General features: G+C 44.8%; 1 protein-coding gene across 1 annotated transcript in view; it reads right to left on the reverse strand.

The window, feature by feature from the left end:
* Window positions 1-20,444, reverse strand: part of plekhh3 (pleckstrin homology, MyTH4 and FERM domain containing H3) — a 30,630-nt gene that overhangs the window by 1,380 nt on the left and 8,806 nt on the right. Inside the window, exons 3-12 of the mRNA XM_069714678.1 lie at window positions 14,467-14,561; window positions 10,425-10,607; window positions 8,928-9,085; window positions 6,279-6,402; window positions 5,235-5,532; window positions 2,611-2,818; window positions 2,267-2,394; window positions 1,597-1,717; window positions 656-1,144; window positions 307-498 (exon numbers count right to left, since the gene is read on the reverse strand). Coding sequence (XP_069570779.1) covers window positions 307-498; window positions 656-1,144; window positions 1,597-1,717; window positions 2,267-2,394; window positions 2,611-2,818; window positions 5,235-5,532; window positions 6,279-6,402; window positions 8,928-9,085; window positions 10,425-10,607; window positions 14,467-14,561 — 1,996 coding nt within the window. The remainder of the gene's footprint in view (window positions 1-306; window positions 499-655; window positions 1,145-1,596; window positions 1,718-2,266; window positions 2,395-2,610; window positions 2,819-5,234; window positions 5,533-6,278; window positions 6,403-8,927; window positions 9,086-10,424; window positions 10,608-14,466; window positions 14,562-20,444) is intronic.

A 20,444-nucleotide genomic window follows, 5' to 3' on the forward strand; every position in this document is an offset into this window, starting at 1 on the left:
CTATTTAGACCAAATGAATGAGTGTTTTTAAAGTGGGTCAAAGAGCTGGTGGGGGGGTGGTGGGAGGGGGGTGGGGGGGGCTTGGGGGTGTTCGTGAGCAAACAGTGTGCATCTTTCTCTTACTCTGCAGAACACTGCAGGGTGATAAGGCCACTTGACTCTGCACTGTACACAAACTGAATCCTGAATACGGCAGAGACAGAGTATGTCAAAGTCCAGTTCAGAAAGAGCTTCATTGAATGAAAGATTTTTGCTCCCCCCTCGGCTTCACCCTCTATGTGCTACCCGGGACGTGAGCCACTATACCTTGGTGGTTTCGAATAGCAGATCCCGATCCCCAGCTGTGATCTTGAAGGTGTTGCTGTCAGATACGCCGTAGGAGCAGATCTGTCCGTAAGGGAAGGACTCCAGAGCCTCTGACTCTCCCTGCTTATACAGAGACACGGACGTAGCAGCTACACCCAGCCACAGCTTCTGGGAAAAACTCCCTGTCGAGCTCTGCAGGCGGAGAGAGGCGAGCACATATCAGAAGAGCTCAGAGTTATCCCTCGGTTCACCTCAAGATCCAAGTGGCTCTTAAACCCAGAGGGAGCAAAAACTTAAAAAAAAATTAAAAAAAAATCCCAAACTAAAGCATGACTTCAACAATACTCACAATATAAAAGTCCACTTCATAAAGAGTGCATCCAAAGCCTGACCACTGGCGTGCAATTGTGAGGTAGGCGGCCATACTGTCCCTGCAGCTGTAGCCGGCCAGACCTTTCCACTGCTCCAAGATGGATCCCATGACAGCTGCCGCCTCCTCCTTCAGCCGGCTCCGCAGGCGCAGGTCCTGCTCCACTTTTTGCTTGTGTACCGCCGTAGCCGTGTGGCTCCACAGCGTGCCCGACAGGAGGCCTGTGGGGAAGCGCTGCGTCGCGGGGCAGCCGGGAGCTGCCACCTGACAAGGAGGCAAAGGTTGCGGGGCAGAGAGCGCCATGAGGACCCGAGTTTCAAGCATGTGACCTGGGAAAAGCTCATCCAGAGGTGGGCAGGGGGCGTGCGTGCTGAAGTCACCCATCAGGCACTGAAGCCTCAGGGCAGCTAAGGCCTGCAGGTCCTCTTCACAGGCTGGCAGCTGACCTCGCACCACCATCTCATGGCACTGCAGCACGAAGGCCGAAACCAGCGCAGAGTGAGACAAAACAGAACAAAAAGAAGGTACAGTTAGTCAGTAATAGCCTCAGTCCTGTCATGAATCCCTTATACCCCACCCTGTTTTATTTTGTCCCATAACTCTTTTATGGGAGTCCTCAGGAAAATTTGTTATAATGAAGCCAGTGCTGGCTGCCTTTTGGCCTCTCTGCACTCCAGCCAGTGCTCTTAGTCATGCTTTTTATGCTGGGTATTTTATTGCAATCACAGCCCGTAACACATAACAGGCTGTGATTGCAGATTGTTAACTAGAAACATAAATGATCCAATGAAATATGAGGAATGAATCACTGCAGGACAATAAATTCCTTCTCATTATCAGCACTGGAACGGTCACTCATAACAAAGGCACCATCAAAAGGAGCAGTCTGCCCTTGGAGGACTTGTGTTCAGCTCCATTACCTGCTCAAAGAGGAAGAAATACTCGATACTGTCCACTGATATGCTGTCAGCATCCAACAGGCAGTAGAGCTTGAAACACAGCTTCCATTGGGATTTCGACTCGGACTCTTTGGTTGTGAAGCTGCACAGAAGAGGGACAGAAAGGGTTAATGCTAAAAAATATACTTGTATACATACGGCATACCAAGAATCTTAAGCCTTCATGTTAATGTGTTGCAGGATATTGCCTCCACAATGTGTAATATTGCTGTTTAGTAACATGGCAGCTTCCCATTCACTCTGTCACTCAACACTACGAGGACACAAAAAGACACAAATCCTTTCTATTCCGACTACATGCCTTATCGTTTCATTCGAGACTTTTCCTTGTACATTTAAATGACATCAGCTTCACCTTGGCTATCCAGCAGCTGACAGACACAGTGACACAAGCCCAGTGTGCCAGCATGCCGTCATGTTTGACCAACAAGACCAGACAAGGTCACCATTTATCAAGGATAGAGAAGATAAAAACACTCCTCTCAAAAAATAGTTCACATTTTTGGTCGACATTTAGACAAGATGTTTTGATAGCACGCCTGTCTGCTTGGTTTTTATTGTGTCCGATTTCCTCGCACTGTCTGTCTTGTTCTGTTTTACAGTGTTGAAGACCGAGAATCGCTTTCCAAACCTGGTCATGACATCTGCGATCAAAGCGCCGCCCGTGACCGGCTGCTCCCACAGTGCATTCTGCTCATACAGTGCAAACGTGTTTCTGCTCTCCTGCAGGCCGAGCTTCTCTTGCATCCTTCGAACCACCTGGTGGTGGTGGTGGTGGGACGGGGGGGACGGGTTGAGAAGGCAGATGGACACAGAAATTACTTTCGTTAAACTTGAAAACAGAAAAAGCAGAAATTCAATTTTTTTTTCTGACTGTGACGGCTTTCCAGTGACTATGAAAGTGACTACTAGACTATGAAACTGAATAGAAACACATGAGAAGCTGAAATACTGAGAAAAGCTGCATTGCCAAACCTCATTGGCAGTGGTGTGAGAGCTGATGTAGAGCTGACAGGATCCAGGGCCGGGGTAGTGCACCGTGCACAGCATCTCCTGTCGGCTCATCAGCATCTGGATCTCCTCCCAGGATGGCACACACTCCCGACACTTGGTCTTCTCCAGAGCCTCGCTGATGAATGACGCATAGTTATCCATCTCAGACTCAGGACTTTGGCTCTGGATTCTGAAAGAAAGAGTGAGAGTGTGAGATAGTGGTATTGGCATGTGTGTGTGTGTGTGTGTGTGTGTGTGTGTGTGTGTGTGTGTGTGTGTGTGTGTGTGTGTGTGTGTGTGTGTGTGTGTGTGTGTGTGTGTGTGCATATTCGCGTGTGTGCATTTAATTTGCAACATATTTGCTATAAAAAGGAAAGTTAAGTTTTCAATGCATAAAAGAGAGAATTTGTTAATGCGCGTGATGTTAACAGTGACTCAAGACCTGTTAAGTGTTATGCTGTGATTATGGACTTTGCGTCATCTTTTTGATTCAACCGAGTTCTTTATTTTCTTTGGGCTGGCAATGCTAGAAAGTCAATGAGGCGAGGAATGACAAATGTTCTCACTTTAGCTGTTAGGGACTGAAAAGACTCAACATCCCTCAATCCTTCAAAGAAAAGGAAAATGGCAAAGAAAACATGTTTGACTTTGGGTAGCGCACGGAACAGGAAAAAGTGTTTCCGCTCCTGTGAACCAGAGCGATCTACCACTTCCTCCCTGCGGAGTGTCCAGGAGTGCTAGGTGTGTGTGTGTGTGTGTGTGTGTGTGTGTGTGTGTGTGTGTGTGTGTGTGTGTGTGTGTGTGTGTGTGTGTGTGTGTGTGTGTGTGTGTGTGTGTGTGTGTGTGTGTGTGTGTGTGTGTGTGTGTGTGTTGTTGGTTTAAAAGACTGGACACAAAGGCAGCAGACAACCCACTCCAACTGGAGCCTGACGTCTCACACACTTTGTTGGTGTGAAAAGTGTGAAATACAACCTGGTGGAGTTATGAGCTCAGCCCTGTATAAACACAGAGGGACAAATAGGAAGGAAACAATTATACTCCAATGTTCTTCCCAAAATACACAAAACGGAGGACAGAACGAGGCAAAGAAGAGGGCCTCAAACTGTTTTGCCAGACACAGAGAAGCCCACTCAGACACTCTGATGTCTTGCTATCTCATAACTATACGGCCGCAGGGTGGGATTTGTCCTGCTGAAAAATAATTAGAAATGTTCCAGTCCTCGTGATCCCCTCCTATACTCCCCGCTCATCACCCCTTTCTGCCGTTTCCTGCTCTCTGGCCCCCTCCTCCTCCTCCTCTGCTTTCTTTCTTCTGGCCTATTCTCTCTCTGACGGCAGACATTCCCTGGGGGGTTCTCAGGGCACTGGGGGAGGGAGGGGTGAGTGGAGGAGGGTTTCTGGGCCCACTGCCCAGCTCCAGTCTTAGCTCTGCCCAGCTGCAGCCTCAGCACTGATCCACGGAGAGAGAGTGCGTGAGAGCGATGGCAAGATGTATCAAAACACATAGCCAGTGAGTTTCACAGCGTTATTATGAATTGCCATTGCATGCAACTGTTCCATTAGCTAGGAGGGCGATTCCCAGTACAGAAATATAGATAGAAAACTGTAGTGGTTTGATGACATGGCGTTAGACGGAAAATCCAGAGCAGGAGATTAGCACTGCTAATAACTTAGATCAGCATGCTTGACAGAGGGGCTAATTCAGACCTGAAAATCCAGCACTCAAACGCTGGATCTGTCAGGGGGAGCACGCTAACAATATGAAGGCATATCATGCTACTATATCAAAACTGGTGGTTAGGGATGCCGGCGCCTACTTTATGTCCGATGTCTAGACCCCGTGTTTTCCCTGCTACTACTCGCTACTGGTTCACCTCCCAGTTGAACCTGTTCTCCCTCGCAGGCTCCCTCTTCCACCAACAGCCGACTCCTGCTCTGATGTCCCACTCATAAGCGACTGTGTGATGGCATCCCGTTGCATCAACTAGTGTTTACTTTTGACTCACTCGTGTAAAAATCAAATGTCAATAATATTAAAATAACACACTCTTATTACTTTTCACAGTCTATTACCTCAAACTGTCAACATGGGTGGATACACTGCAACGTTTTCCACCTGTCTTCCACAAGTCATGTTTCCCCGAGGGATAAAACAGAGCCAGAAAAAACAACCAAATCCCATGTTTTCCACTTTTAAATACAAGTAGAGGATGATGTGAACAGCTTTCTCCAGTCAGAAGGATTTATTTCAACTGCACTGAACATGAACAAATCCAAACTGAAAGCTGCTTTCACATTAAATTGCAAGAGGAAAAAATACAAGCTTTAAAGTTAAAAGCAGGGTTCATGTCTACTTATAGTCAGATGACTATGAACTCATAGTTTGGATTTTAATTTCCCAAACAGTAGAAAATTGTTGCTCTTGATGATATTCATCTGAGCTAAGCAGAGAAAAGCATTTTAATTACATAGTAAAACTTAACATAAATATGATCACGATACCTCACTTCAATGCAAATTATACATTTTAATCACTACTAAAATATACATTTAGGGTCAGCCATATCACCTCTTCAACCCTCTAATATCCTTGGTGTGCATCTCACCTCTTGAGGTGGAACCGCAGGTACTTGAGCACGGTGGTCCCGGGCAGGAAGGTGCAGCTCATACAGGTGAGGAGCTGCCAGTAACGGAGGTGTGCGGCGGTGTACGGGGAAGGCGTGTAGCTGGTCTGCTTCACGAGCTGGCAGTAGACCTCGTCGCGGAGGGGGCGCAGGTCCAGGCAGGTCTGCAGCACGCCCTGGATGATGGGAACTGGCTCTCGTGCCGACTCCAGCTGCTGCAGGCAGTTGAAGAGCTTCACGGCCTCCTCACGCACCGAGCCGTAACCTTTCCCACTGTGGTCTGGAGAGAAGGAGGAGCAGAGCAATATCGTGTTAAAATTTGTTTTTGGGGTTTTTTTTTTCTGCTGGAACGAAATCTTTTTTTTTTTGCTTTCCCCTGTAAGAAGATAGCATCTTACAGATATCTCTGGACAATGATAGCATTTTGTCATGTAAACATCACTGAACTGAAGCAAAGGTATATCTTCCAATTTAATATAGCAATTGATTACACCAGCATCTCATCAGCTTCATCATCTTTTCTGCTTGAATTATGTTAATCACTCTTGTGGAGAGGTTGGATTAACAGAATCATTATAATATTTCAATACATTGTTGACATTTCTGTCTTTTTCTTTTACCCAGTTATTTTAGCGTGATAGTTTTTTTAATATCTGTTCTACTCTGTTTGTTTTCTCCTGTTTGCACTTGTTCTGATGAAACAGCCGAGCCAAGAAAGCTTGTGACAGTGCCTTGCAGTACATTGAATTGCTGAGAAGGACTACTAAGCACAAACAGCATAGCACAATGATTATACTGCTTCTCTCCACTTAGCAATACTGCCGTGATAGGAAACTGTTTGCTAATTATATACTGATGAAGAACCGAGTGGTTTGTTTCTGTTCAACAGAGCTACTGATATAGTAAAGATGTGCATAAGATTCAGCCAGTCAGCACTAATAGAGCTGTAAAATATTTATCATTAGGTTGTACTACTTCCCATTAGTCTTTATGACGATGTATGACATGTAGATCTTAAGCACTCACATGTGTGCTCCAGACTGCCATAGGGGAAGGGCAGCAGAGGAGCATACAGAGGGCCCTGCGTGTACTTCAAGATGGGGTTGTGCTGGTAGATGTGCTCCACTACCTCAGGGTTGAACTTATTCTCCTAAAGTACACAAGCAAAAAAAAAAAAAAAAAAAAAATTGTGATGATAAGATCAACAAACACAGCACAGAACAAACTTTCATACGCCTTCAATATGCTTGAAGTAAAAACCTGAAGGCGATCAGTGAGCGGGGGATTGAGAGTGTGTGTGTGTTTGTCTGTCGGGTGACCGAGGTCGATTCGACCAGGGTCACGACTCAGCTCTGGCAACTTTCAAAGCAGCAGGAAGGTCGAGTGATGACCCAGCAAACCACACTGGCGTGACCGACACGTTATATTTTATCCGCTGGTGTCAATGAGTTTAGTGTGCGTGTGTTTGTGTCTTTTGGTGCCTATGTGGATAGAAGCCTTCCAGCGGTACAGATGGCTCCCATGGAACTGCCCTCCAGCACCTGTTGCTCATTAGTAACGTTGCCACTGCTCTGGCTCTCTCCTGACTCTGCAACTCCCCCCGGTCCCACCGCCCCTTTCTCTCTGGCTACAAGACAAGCCAGCTTTCCCCCTCTTTAGTGGGGCAAAGTTGACACATTCTTCTGAAGTGCTCAGTGTACGCTGGTGACAGGCCTGTCTGTTTGAACTGTGGGAATGAGATGCTGCTCTGTGGACCACGTGCGGTGGCTGGATACAGCGACACAGCATCCCAGATGATATCCATACACTGTACATGCTTCTCTTATTTCCTGTGGTCTTCTCGTGCCACATGGAACACTTTGACATTTGGGAAGTACGCTAATTCACCGCCTTGCCAAAAGCCAGATGAGAAGACTGATATTGCTCACATGTCTGTGTGTTAAATATGAGGTTACAGCCAGCAGTGGTATAACTAAGCATGTCACAACTAACTGGAAACAAGGACAAACAACTAGCCTGGCTCAGCACAAAGGCAACAAAATCTGTATTCTGGCACCTCTGAAGCCAACAGAAATACTTTTGATGTTCGTACAATTAAAGGATTCTTTCTTGTCACTATGAAACCCATTACCTGGATGGGAAAGGGTTGGATACAACTACATTGCTTTATATATACCAAGGCTATGGTAAAAGCATTAAAAACATTTTTTATTACAAATAAAGCTAATTATATCAAACAAACAAAATACAGCATACTAGTTAGTGAGCCTCATAGCTCGTAGGTGTTTCCTGTTAGCCTTTGACAAACCAAGGCTTGATCTGTTATCCTGTTTCTGCTGCTGCTAGCAGTAAGTTTGCTTCATAACTGGGGAATAATTTGACTACTTGTCCACTAGTTGTCTTACAAATACGTTTGGCTAACCTGCAGGATCGACTGTTGCTAATGTTTCATGCCCTGTCACGTTTCTTTTTGGCTTTGTTGCTCGCCCAGACCAAAGTTTTTTCATAAATTCACAATTAGACACGGAGCAGTTCACACATCTAGTCAGTCCTTCTGATCCTCGTTCACACATGGCCCCTGGTTGTAGGTCCAAGGCTAAAGCTGCAATCCATGTTCTCCTTTGTGTCTGTGGCTGGGACATAAATCATACTTTAAAAGATAAGCGAGCAGTCTTGTTCACACAAAGCCACCTCTGTTCGTTCTCTTTTTGATTTTTACAGCAGCAGTCCCAGTCTCACACTCGAGAGGGAAAATACCTCGCCTGTTTGAGAAAGCGTGCCTGTGTGTAAAGACGAGGGCGACAGAGAGAAAGTGATAGACTGAGAGACGGTTTTAAAGACTCAAAGAGGACTTTTCAGAGGGAAACTCAAAACAATGAGTGGAGAGCACTTTAAAAGCAGGCCCCCTCTGTTCCTCCAAAATATAAGCTTCGCCCCTCCTGGCAAAGCAGACAGGGGGAAGACGGAGGCAAGCAGATTAACCACTTTCTTTGAGATTAGTGACTCGTTGGGAGATTACTGAGCCAGGAGGCCCGGCAAAGGAGTGCTTATCTGGTCCTGCAGTTTCACGCCGAGCCGTCCTCCACCTCCTCTGCCAAAGCTGCCCCTCTCTTCACCCCTGGGGGCAGACTGATGCAAGATGAGTCCTCTGTCTGCTCAATGAGATTCCAGCACACCGTGTTCTCTAGCAACCCCCAGTCTAAAAATATATCTGTCTCCTATGAACACACTCCTTGCATGTGAGAGGGTAAAGGAAGGAGCATCCTTTGAAATCCCACAAATCCTTTTTTTTTTTTTTTAGTTATTCAATAACTGGAAATACCTTTATTGCGAAAGGACCTATTTGCTGCAGTTCAGTCATTATGTCCTCTCCCAGTGTGATGGAATCAGATGAGGTCATTCAAAAGGGAAAGGCGAGCAGAATAAACTTTGGACCCTCTGCCCAATGTGGTCGTGTGGTTTCCATGGTAACAGAGCGGAGGGGAATAATATGTCGTTTGTTTGTGTTTGGTGGCTCTTATTAGAGATAGTCTGGCAGCAACCAGGTGTATACGTTTGTGTGTGTGTGTGTGTGTGTGTGTGTGTGTGTGTGTGTGTGTGTGTGTGTGTGTGTGTGTGTGTGTGTGTGTGTGTGTGTGTGTGTGTGTGTGCGCGCGCGCGCGTTGTGAGGCCCACCTCGATATCTCGAATCAGGAGCTGCGTTGGTGTTTCCACGGGCGATTTGGTATCAATGATTTTTTGGATGGCACAGGCCCAGTGCACGGCCTCGTTGAAGTGCTTGGTGTACAGCCTGTAGCAGTGTTTCCGCCCATAAACTGTAATGCTCCAGTAACCTGTAAAATACATAAATAAACATGAAAGTTTAAAACACACCCACACACAAAAACCATCGTGCTGCTCATCTGAAAGAGTAATTTAAATAAACAGGAAAGATAACAGCAAAAGTGTTCTTCGCATTGGACAGCTTGCATATGTCAGCCATGACTCCCTCTCGGTTTCATGGAGGATCAAAGGTCACCTGGAGAGGAACCTCAGACCACACCAAAACCAAACAACGATTATTCTGCACATGTAGGACACGAATGTTCAACCATCTCAGCAAGTCTGCTCTTGGACGAAATTCAATAAAAGTGAAAAAAGGCATGCTTCCTCCTTGTGCAGAGGAAGTATTAGACATACCCCAGGCAGCCTGGCTTGATCTGCAGCCCCACGGCTGTTATCAGGCTTTCCTGCTACGTGACTTGGCACCACATCCTTCTTTGTTTAAGATCTTGGTGAAGCACAAACCCAAAATATAGATGTATTACAACTCAGATTATGACCTGGTTGTGTTGCCATTGTCCATTTTTTTTTTATCCGTTTGCTGCCCTTTAATTAACATTGCTGCAAAGCATCAATGATGCCGAAAAAGGAACTCCTAAAGGGAACTAATACCTCATGGTAATAACCAGTAAATACACAGAGGAAGTAAAGATTTTGTGCAACTTGAACATGACAAATTTCTCAGTGGTATAGGAAGAACATAAAGCTATTCAGTAGTGAAACAACCAGTGGAGCTTGTGACAAAGCCACTGTTGAAAGCACACTCCTGTCCAGAAAAGTCCCCTGGCATATTGAGTTAGTAGGAACTATGTTTGAGTTTGGGTTTATACAGCGGCTTGGGCATTTTAAGTAGTTTGGTGAAGTCAGCAGGACATAATCCTCTCCATTGATGGACAGGCAGACAGACTTGGACACGGGGCGACATATTTGCATCATACACACTCAAAAAGGTCATCTGGGTGTCTTTTCCCGCACAGCAAAATTGTTCCTCTTGATTCTTTATGTAATTTGTTTCAATGGAAAGGGCATCCCCTTTGATGACTCAAATGAGTGGTTTCTAGACCAACCTTGAGCTACGTTTTTGGACTAAATGCAGCAGGGGCTTCCCAAACTTACTCAGAATTACTGCACTATTGGGAAGGGAAAGGGCACCACAAGACATGACTTGCGTACATTAAAACCCAGAACAACTTCCTGGGAAATTTTTAACATTTCTGTGATCACTGCACCGCATAGGGAATTAACACACAGGTCTGCCTGGACACAAAAGAGTTTACGGGCAAGAATACATGACTGTGAGTCAGCTGAATCAGCTGAGTCTGTCTGCTTCTGCATATGTGTCTGGCTCACCTGTCTCCTTGTACGTCTGCTTGTCTGGCCAGATGACAGAGCAGAGGTTGGTGAGGACGAGCGTGCCCAGTCTGCGTGCACCTTTCTCTGGTCCGCTGTAGTAGTCCAGTGAGTCCTGGCTCAGCACGAACCAGTACCGACGCTGCTTGATCCAGTTGCCTCGCACCTCCCTTAACAGCCAACCTTTAATTAAAACACACACACACAGGCATCATATGAGAACTCAAGCTCGAAACGAAGTCACACATGGCAGCAGAGCTGCGGCAATTAGACAGTTGATTGATTTCAGAATCGACACAAAAATCAATCTGTTGTGAACATTAAATACTCTTAAGTCATTTCATTTTTATATTTGATAGTTCCAACTTCTCAAGTGTAAGAGCCTGCTATAGACTAAATAAATAATGGAGAGAACCATCAATGGACTTGCTTGCAACTCTACTAGTAACAAGACCCAGTTTTGGTACCAAAACAATACTTCCCCCTAATTTGAGAAACATACCCCATAACCCTTTTTTGGATTTAGCAAAACAAAGTTATTGCAATTTATTTTGCTACTGTGTTGTTTTTTTTTCTTGTAAGCCTGCTTGGGAAGGATATTATTTCAGCAAGACACAATAAAAAATGTATAAAATAAAAGCACTGAAAATCAATTGTGCAAGCACCATGTAAAGTTGTGTCTCACAAAAATGTACCAATACGCCTGCACTCCTTTAGAAACACAGCAGCTAAACTCCAAGACAAGTATTTCCCCTGAAAGGCCGGAGCAGTAGGTGGGCTCGTCATGGAGCTACTAAAAAAGCACAGCAACACCATGTCTTCACTCAGAATAATCCCCCAGTCGTGTAATTGTCCATAAAGTTTGCTGCAGTCTGTATGTGACTGCCTTGTTGGGGTAAATACTGGGGGATAAAAATACAGCCATCTAATAGCACAGGCATTAAAGGCTGCATGCAGCCAACATAATTACCACTTTTGAGGTTGACAGAGTGACAAAAGCAGGCAGAGACAGAGAGAGAGAGAGAGATATACTGGAACGGAGGGAGACAAAGAGTGTAAAGCAGACATGCTCGCAGGCATGCCTGCTGGTCTTGCCAGGCTTGTCTCTACAATGCGAGACAGTTATGTTTCCAAAAGTTCGGAGTATTTGGAAATATTGCAACAGCCCAGATTGACGGCTCCAAAACAGTGAACCTCTACTCCCCCCCTCAGCTATGTGGGAAACTTGTTCCTAATAAGTATTTAATCGGAGAGAAGACAAATAAACAAAGTTTGGCAGTCTTTTATAGATGCTGCCTCGAGAGAAACAGGCAGAGGAGGATCGAAGAGTCCTGGTAGCGGGGTGGGGGGGGGGGGTCAGAGTTCATCCAGAGGGCTGAGTGAAAGACTGCAGAGTTGTTGCAGGCCACCTGGACCAATGCAAGGCTGGGTGGGACTATAAGCAGGGTCAGGCCTCTGTTGTAAGCTGGCAGTGTGACAAATGTGGGGTGGCTGTGCATGTGAGTGCATATGGCTTGGGCACGCTTAGGAGTGGTTTTAAAGGAACAATTAAGGCAATGTACCTTCAGCCTCCAACCCTGTGAAAGCCGTAATGACGCCACACCAGCATCACAACTTCCTCTGTGGTTAGCAAGCTGCGTGCCACCTGTCAGCCAGCGCTCATTTCGCCTGCATCTTTCTTCCCCCCCGCTCTCACTCTCCTCCTGTTTACTTTCATCTGCCCCATTTCTCCCCTCTCCATGTTTTTAACTTTGCCTCAGAGTGGTTTTCCCAGGCAGTGCAAAGATCCCACCGCCTCGCTGCTGCTCCAAAATAAAAACGAAGGGAGAGGAGGGGGCGAAGGCTCAGCCTCTCAGGCTATGTTTCCTGTTTGAGAATGCCTCTATATGATATAAGTGGCAGTTTTGAACCCACCATAAACCCACCCAATATAGCCCAAAGTAAAAACTCTGCAGGCACTTAACACCACATCAGAGGGGGTCAGCATCAAACCCCAATGTGAAAGGGATAAATAAAAATTATGAGGTAGCTCGGGTTGAGCTCACTGACAGACGGCGGAGGCAGACAAGCTGACTGGGTGAGAAACACAGAGAAGGGAATGCCTGGCACCCTGACGCCTCTGTCACAGACACGGGATGTCCCACGGCTGCTGCTCTCTTTGGGAACTCTAAATGGCGCGATAAGAAAAGGAGAACGAGGATGAAGACATAGCAAGAGAGACGGAGCAGCCGAGTCCCCAGACCCCCTGCATACCCCTCCCATGGTCTTCCATCTGGATCCCATCGCTGTAGCCTGCTAATGTTTCCCCTGGGGGCCACGGCTCACCCTTAATTTGTTTCATTTGTGACCTACAACCCCTCAGTGCCCTGCCCCCTCAAACAGAGATTGAGAAAACAATCTCTCTCTGTGCATTTCCAACTTTCTACTCCCGGCACTCTCTGAATATTGAATGTTTGCCCCAAAGATTGAATATTAAAAAGCATTATAATGGAAAAATGCATTACAAATAAAAGTACACTTCACTTCAAAGTTTAATTGCTTAATTTCTTGCATGCATATATACTTTAATTGCAGGGATTTCATAAGAACCCTCTCACCAAAATGAACTCGGGGAAACATTTCAACATAAAAGCCAAAAAACTGGTTACAGAAATAGATTTTTAACAGGAAACAGATCTGTATTTTTAAAAAATTCAAAATTATTAACTTGACCTGAACTCCGCATTTGTGTAAAAAAATACTGAGAACTAAACCTTCTCCCTCAGAGCAGACAGATCCAGACAGATCTGGCTTCAGTTTACTGGAGCATGAGACGCTCAGCATCATGTGAGGGGTAATTTTAACTGTAAATCAACAAAGGTATGTCAATAAACCAATGCCAACATCTCTCTCTGTCACCACTACATGGGTTTTACCATTCATCCTCACATCATAGGTCTATATCTGCAATGTTGGTGGCCTATTTTGGATACTGGGGCAATATTCACCCCATGTAGCCTCGGGATATCCAGCTGAGAAAAAAAAAAAGGTGAAAGGACCTTAATGGAGGCAGTCTTCAAAACATACTCATAGTGCAGCATACAGAGAGAAACGAGAAGGATTATCTAACACCCTGAGGTGCCTTACTGTTGTGGTTGCTGTAATAGTGAAGTGTAGTGGGGCGGGCAAAAGCTGAAATGTAAAATGACAGTGGTCCAAGGAAAAGAAGCCGTCCTCAGTTTTTGGAGGGAAATTCCTCTCCTCTAACAGTGAGACTGGGAGAGAGGGGACAGCAGTAAAATGAGGGGCGCTAGATGAGGGCGCATGGTAACTGCTGTCAGAATTACAGAAGGACGTAACATATCCAAGCGCTGGCAATATACTGCTCCCTGTCAGCGACACGCCAGGAAGGAAAAAAGGAAAAAAGGAAAAAAAAAAAAAAAAAGATATATATCAGACAGAAATAACCTATGAGATCATTCCTCAAAAGCATCAGACATTCAAGATGGGGCTCCTGATGCCAGTAGCTATCCTAAAATGAATACACGCAGAGGGGCGGGGGGAGGGCAGCTGTGCACCACATGTGGTCAGAGAAGGGTTGGCTACTGGACGACAGCACAGCATGGAGCTGCGACAGAAGACAATTAGTGCTAATGAAATATATACTACACTTAATGACATGAACAGCAGCAGCCAGGCCCTGCAGGAAGCTCATTTATTAACTAAAAAACTAAGTGGAGCTGTAGATTATTACAGATTTTGTTTTATTACAGATTCTTTTACATATTACTTTTTTTGATAAATCTTTTGATTGATAGTTTAATCTGTAAAATGTAAAAAAAAAAAAAAAAAAAAAAAAAGAAAACAGTGAATGGTGCCCAACCAACAGTCCAATCGATCATCATTCATTTCTGTTAATCAACTAACAGATTAGTCATCACTTCAGCATAATGACTCACTGATGCCACATAATTGATGGTAGCAGGTAGATGCATTTGCCTTTAAGGTGGAACAGATTAATGGTGGTGTGATGTGCCATGTCTGCTGTGAAGGTTAGACTCACCTTTCACCAACAGCTCAGGCTCTTCCTCCAGGCTCATTTTATTCTTCTCAATGATCAGGCTCTTCATCTCGTCAAGCGACTCCGAGACAGTGTGCCTGTGTGGAGGAGCAGAAGGAAAATGTAAATAAAGCCTGCTTCCCTCTCGACTCTCAAGTCTTCCCCTGACTACTCCCTTCTATTGGATAGCTAATTGGCTCGGAGACATACAGTTGGCCGAGACCCCCGCCCACATATGACTCCGTGCCAACTACGAGCCACTCTGATACCCTTTCGGTGGGGGTCACACAGGGGGGACTGGAAGAAGTGCCACGAATATCTGTCCTCTAGCGTTTTCCACACTTTCCCTCCCTAGCAGCACGCAAGCCCACAAACGCACGCCGTTGCATACCACGCCACTGCGGACAGCTCGTCTCGCTTTTATCACTCGGGCCGGCGAGCCGAGCAGGCGACTGAAAATAAACGTGACAGAGCGACGCCAGCCTGACTCCCGGCCAGCCAGCTCACGCCGGTCAGGGGGGAGGCGGAGGGTTCAAGAGGTCACAGCCTTGGATAGTTAAAACCAAAAACATTAAAAACATCTGTAAATCTGCTGAACTGCTGTTCTTTCTGTCTCTCTTTAATGCTGCACAATCAAGTCTGCAGCTATTTCCATATACAGTGACTGCTCAGCATCCTGGTCCGCCAACGTTATATGGACTAATCCAGACTTGTTATCTCAGGCCAAGGCCCATTTCCAGTCTATTAGATTGTTTAGAGGTTTTATCTCGCCTCGTTTATTTACCTTATCACTCATCTATTTTCTCGGTTTCCTGGGTCTAACTAGCAGTTGAGGGACAAGTGACAACCCCTCCTTCCTTCCTGTCATCCCCCTCACTGCTCAGGAAATGAATCGAGCCCTCCCTCCCGGGGTTATTTGGCCTCTTGTTACCTTCGTCAGCTGATTTATGTCATTATTGATCTGATAATTCCGGAAGGTTCCTCCTCACGGAAACCAGCAATGATCAATGAGTCTGAATATAGCCTTATCTCCTTTGACTCAGCTTACATGACTGCAGGAGCCGTTTCCTTCTCTACACGGTCTGACCTGGTCCTCTCTGCATCACGGTTTGTCTAGTTGACCTCACGTCTGCCTTATTACGCATGAAGTTTCTTCTCTTTATGAAGTGTATTTGCAGTTGTTGATTCTAACTGACTGGCATCTCTAATTTAAGATAATGCTCAGACACCATGAAACTCTATATTGTGGGCCAGTTTTTCTGCATGTGTGTATAAATTGGGCCCGAGGCATCACCAGAAAGCAGACGTGAGAGAGGAAGCTTCAGGAACCTGTCACATTATCCTCAGTCATGCTATCTAACTAAGCCTGACCGCCTGCTCCTCCAGCAGCAGTCTGCGGGGACCTCTGTCAGCCCCTGCATCTACCGACCCCACTTAAAGGCATTAAAATAAACACAGAAATGTGAGGACATATCTTATTTGAGGTTGTTAATAACCCCTGCTACATAACGGAGACATTGGCGGAGACAGGCTTCCCAAACGAGACGGCGATGGGATCTATAGAAAAACTCCCCCCTGAGAGGAGAATGCAGCCTGACGTGCACAGTGGGCATGTTAATGTTAAATGCTTTGGATTACCGTGTGCTATTGTTTCAGTTTCCAAATCTCTATTTAAATCTCTGTACACTAATATTATAACCAGGCCAAGTCTGAACCTCTAAACAACTGGTGGAACCGACAGCAGGATTTGAGCCAGCAGTTTTATAGAAGTAAAAGAAGTGCCTTACAGTTTTACAGTTTATTGAAGATGTTATGTGGGACACATGAGCATACATCATGGAGGAATATCAAAATAAAACTTGGCTTTTGGGTCTGTCGATTTTTCAGGAAACATTTTTCTATACCAGTAGCAAATGTAGAAATCTGATTTTCTGCCCCTAACTGGCCTGTCCACATCTTTAACCGGAAATGTTTTCTTAGTCAAATTCAATGCTTCTGTTAGATAAAGTAGAGATGGAGACGGGGTTAAAATGGGACAAAAGAATAAGACCAAACCCAAGTTTTGACCTTTCGCAGCACAGAATGCCTGACCTTCAAATTAAATGCTGCATAAACCGAGTCAGTTTGACTATTGTGTCCAAAAAGCCAGGCTGATGTCCAAAGTCTCTCTGAGACTGGCTGCAAACCACAGCAGTGTAATGTTGTGGTTACAGGAAATAACCAAATTTACCACATCTTTTTTTCTTGTTGAAAAGGAACTCTTTGTCATAATACAAATTTTATTCATCATATTTTGGGGTATTTTGTCATATTGTCAAAAGTATCACACAAATACCCCAAAAAACGTCAAAAATCTCCAGCACCCAAACACAATCAGCAACCTTCTTGTGCTATTTTTGTCCATGTAAATATATTTCTGTTAGTGTATTCCTACACAAATTGTGTAAAAAAAAAACTTCACAGGAAACTATAGTGTAACAATGATGACTGATAAATACAGACAGCTCAGGACAAATGTCTGAGCACTGTTCTGATGTGGGAGCTTTGGATCTCCACAGCTGTCCAGCAGCCCTACACCCCCCCCCCCCCAACATGCTCCTGCCCCCCACATTCCCAGAAGCCCCAGCAGAGGCAGTGACGGTGAGGCCTTTTGCGGGTAACTTCCTGTAGAGTGCAGGAAACAATTTGACATGGGGATTAGACAGCACGAAGAATAGAGTGAGTGCACATCTACAGATGACTCCTCTCCTCTCCTCTCCTCTCCTCTCCTCTCCTCTCCTGCTCTCTCTCTCCCTCCCTCCCTCTCCCTCGCTCCCTCTCGCTCGCCCTCTCTCCCTCTTCTTCTCTCCCTCTCTCTCTTCCTCTCTCTCCCTCTCTGCCTCCTTCCCTCCCTCAATTTAATTTTAATGTCACACTATTCATCTGTTCAAACTTGAAATATGTTGAAAATCAGGATACTTCTTCTCATCTGCAGTTTGAGATGAACATACTGTTCAGTAGTTTTGCTTTTTAGAAAAACACTAACAAATGTTAGTTCTTATCCTAAAAAGTGCAACACAGAAAACAAGAGATTCTTTTAAGAAAGTGAAAAGGAAAATGTTGGCAGCTCAGATACCATGGATGAGCTCAGACCAACAAATAAAAAAACTGCTGGCTGCCCCACAAAGTAGGAGAGGGTGAAGTCCTGAAAATAAATGTCAGAAAAGAAGAAACATGACTTGCAAGAGGAAGGAAAACATTTCCCTATATGCACACAACCACACAGATTTGATGCTGTGACAAATCTGAAGCACATATTTACATCTGTTGCAGTTGCACTCATTATAATGTCCTCTGTTCATAAGTGAGAAGCTACATAGGCCTGATAAGACATTGTGGTATACACATTTATTTATTATGAATTGTCACCACAATACCAGTTTGCCTCCAATTTCACATCTCTTTGATGCCTAAACAACACAACAGCATTACAGAGTTCAGAGGTCAGTAGGACTATGAGCAGCAAAGTACTTAACTGACGGGAACAAAAGAACAGAACGACATACTTAAGGAAACAGGAAGATACCACACATTCATTCAGCACAGTAGGATTTCCCGATTCAATTCTATCACGTTACCTGAGTTCCAATTCAATAATGTATTGTGATTTTTCAGATTCATTTTTATGCACTTTCATACATCAACACAAAACAAATGTTTCACCAAAAAACAAGCAAAGAGCAAAACAGTGCCAAAGTCACTTCTAGAGACTTGGTATAGTCTGCCAAAAACAATGCACACAACATGTCAGTCAACTATATTTCAGCAGCATCACTGCTATCAACCCATGCACTCTGTTTTAAAAGCCAAATCTGTCACTGCTTCAAAAGGTCAGTAGGCCAATCTAGAAGTATTCTACCTGTTTGTTAAATAAAGTACAGTCGTGATAAAGTTAAACGACTTGAACAACAAAGTTATATAAAGTACCATTATAATGAAACGAATCAAAGCAGAATCACTGGTGCTTTTATCTTTTATAACTTCGTGAATTTCTGAGCAGAGGGACAATGCCAAAAGTTTAAAAAAATAAATACAGTTTTGAGCTTCAGATTTAGGGAGATGGAACCAGCAACTATTTAGCATTTTTGCCAAGAAGTTTCTAAAAACCTGCCGATTAATTTCCTGCTGATTGCTAAATTGTTGCAGCTCTCAGTTCAGATCATCTAAAAGAAGCTAGACCTCAGTTGTTTGTATCTTGTTTTACTCAACAAGAACCTCCATAGAAGTACCACTGCAAAAGTAGTAGTAGTAGTAGTAGTAGTAGGCTCACAGTGGGGAAACCATAATGAACACAGACAAGGCTTTATAACAGCAGGGTCTACTCCTCCACTCTTTAGACACAGAGTGAATGCATTTAATTGACACCATAACCTGATGGACTGTCTCAAATCAAAAGCACAGACACTTCCTACACACTGCAAAGAGACCATCGCAATCAATGCGCATACTGCCAGCAGACTTTTCATGGGGACAGTGATGGTGACACACTTAAATGCGGTTGTATGAGCGCCACAATGAGTTGATTAGTTTGTGACTGTCTGTTTCATGGTCATTTGTTAGAGAGATGAGTCATTGATTTCAGCACAGGGTCAAATCACAACGCTGAGATACTAATTAAAAAGTCAGGAAAAATGGTGTCCTTGCTCTCGGGCTTGAATGACCGCAGTGGAAACATGTCCCGCGTACAAAGCGGGTCCTTGGAACCACCGGGATGTGCACAGTTGCAGAGAAGACCCTTTTCGCAGATGTGTCACAGGGAATACTTGGAGGTTTGTCCAATAGAAGAAAAGCTCAGATGTATCCAAAAAAAAAAAATAGGCATTCAAACAAAGGACATCAAAACAGATGCCTTTTTGTTCATGTCCAGCGCCATTATGGCTGTACACTGTACACAAATGACAGCTATGGCTTAATAGACATCAGCAAAGACAAATTATGCTATCTGAGACAATCTTCACTAAAATACAGTGGGTCACACTGTAGCACTAAATAATCACAGATCCTCTTTGTGGGAATCCATCTCTTTCTCTTTCCAGTCTCTCTCCCCTCCCCCACAGTGCACAGGGCTGACTGCATGGGCCTCTGGCTGAAACTGGGCTGGTGGGAAAATGGGAATGTGGTGATTAAGACTGGGCCTATATGACCTCCCAGCTAAAAATACACTGTTTACTCAAGACCACTGCCAAGAAACCCTGGACTAGGCAGAGGGGAGAGAGAGGGAAGAAGAAGAAAAAAAAAAAAGAGAGTCATGTTTTGAGGAGGAGGGGTGTATGACAGGAAGTCTGAGTTTGTGACTGAAGAAGTGTGTGTTGTCAGAGAAATTGTATTATACAAGAGGAAATTAGTCTTTAGTTTGAAAGAAATCATTAAGATTGTGACACGTAGTGATGTGAATCAAAACTTTCTATATTAACTATGTTAATGGGCCAGTTTGTGATGCTTGACAGGACCACAGAATATCCAGACAGGCAATTACCAAGGGCCCACTTCTGAGTTCTTCACGAAATCACATCACCCGTCTGTTTCATGCACACACACCCTCTCTCATGCACGTGCACACACACACACACACACACACACACACACACACACACACACACACACACACACACACACACACACACACACACACACACACACACACACACACACACACACACACACACACACACACACACACACACACACACAAAATACATTCCTAAACACTGTTCTCTTCCAGCCGTTAAGCCGTTACTGCCTAGGAGCCCACATCAAAAAACATGTCATGCTGTCCATGGCCAAGAGCTGTCAAAGAGGAAGGGGAGCTAATGACAAAGCAGATGGAACAAATGGTGAGAAAGACAGATGTAGTCCTGAAGTGTCCACTTTCTTTTTCGGTACAGTTTGTACTCTGCCCTGCCCCAGAGAGGGGAAGTGGAGAGTGAGGAAAGTGAGGATGA

Source organism: Brachyistius frenatus, unplaced genomic scaffold, assembly GCF_029030835.1.
Source record: "Brachyistius frenatus isolate BFR_SWC_R1_liver_20210118 unplaced genomic scaffold, ASM2903083v1 Contig_134, whole genome shotgun sequence".
NCBI lineage: Eukaryota > Metazoa > Chordata > Actinopteri > Embiotocidae > Brachyistius > Brachyistius frenatus.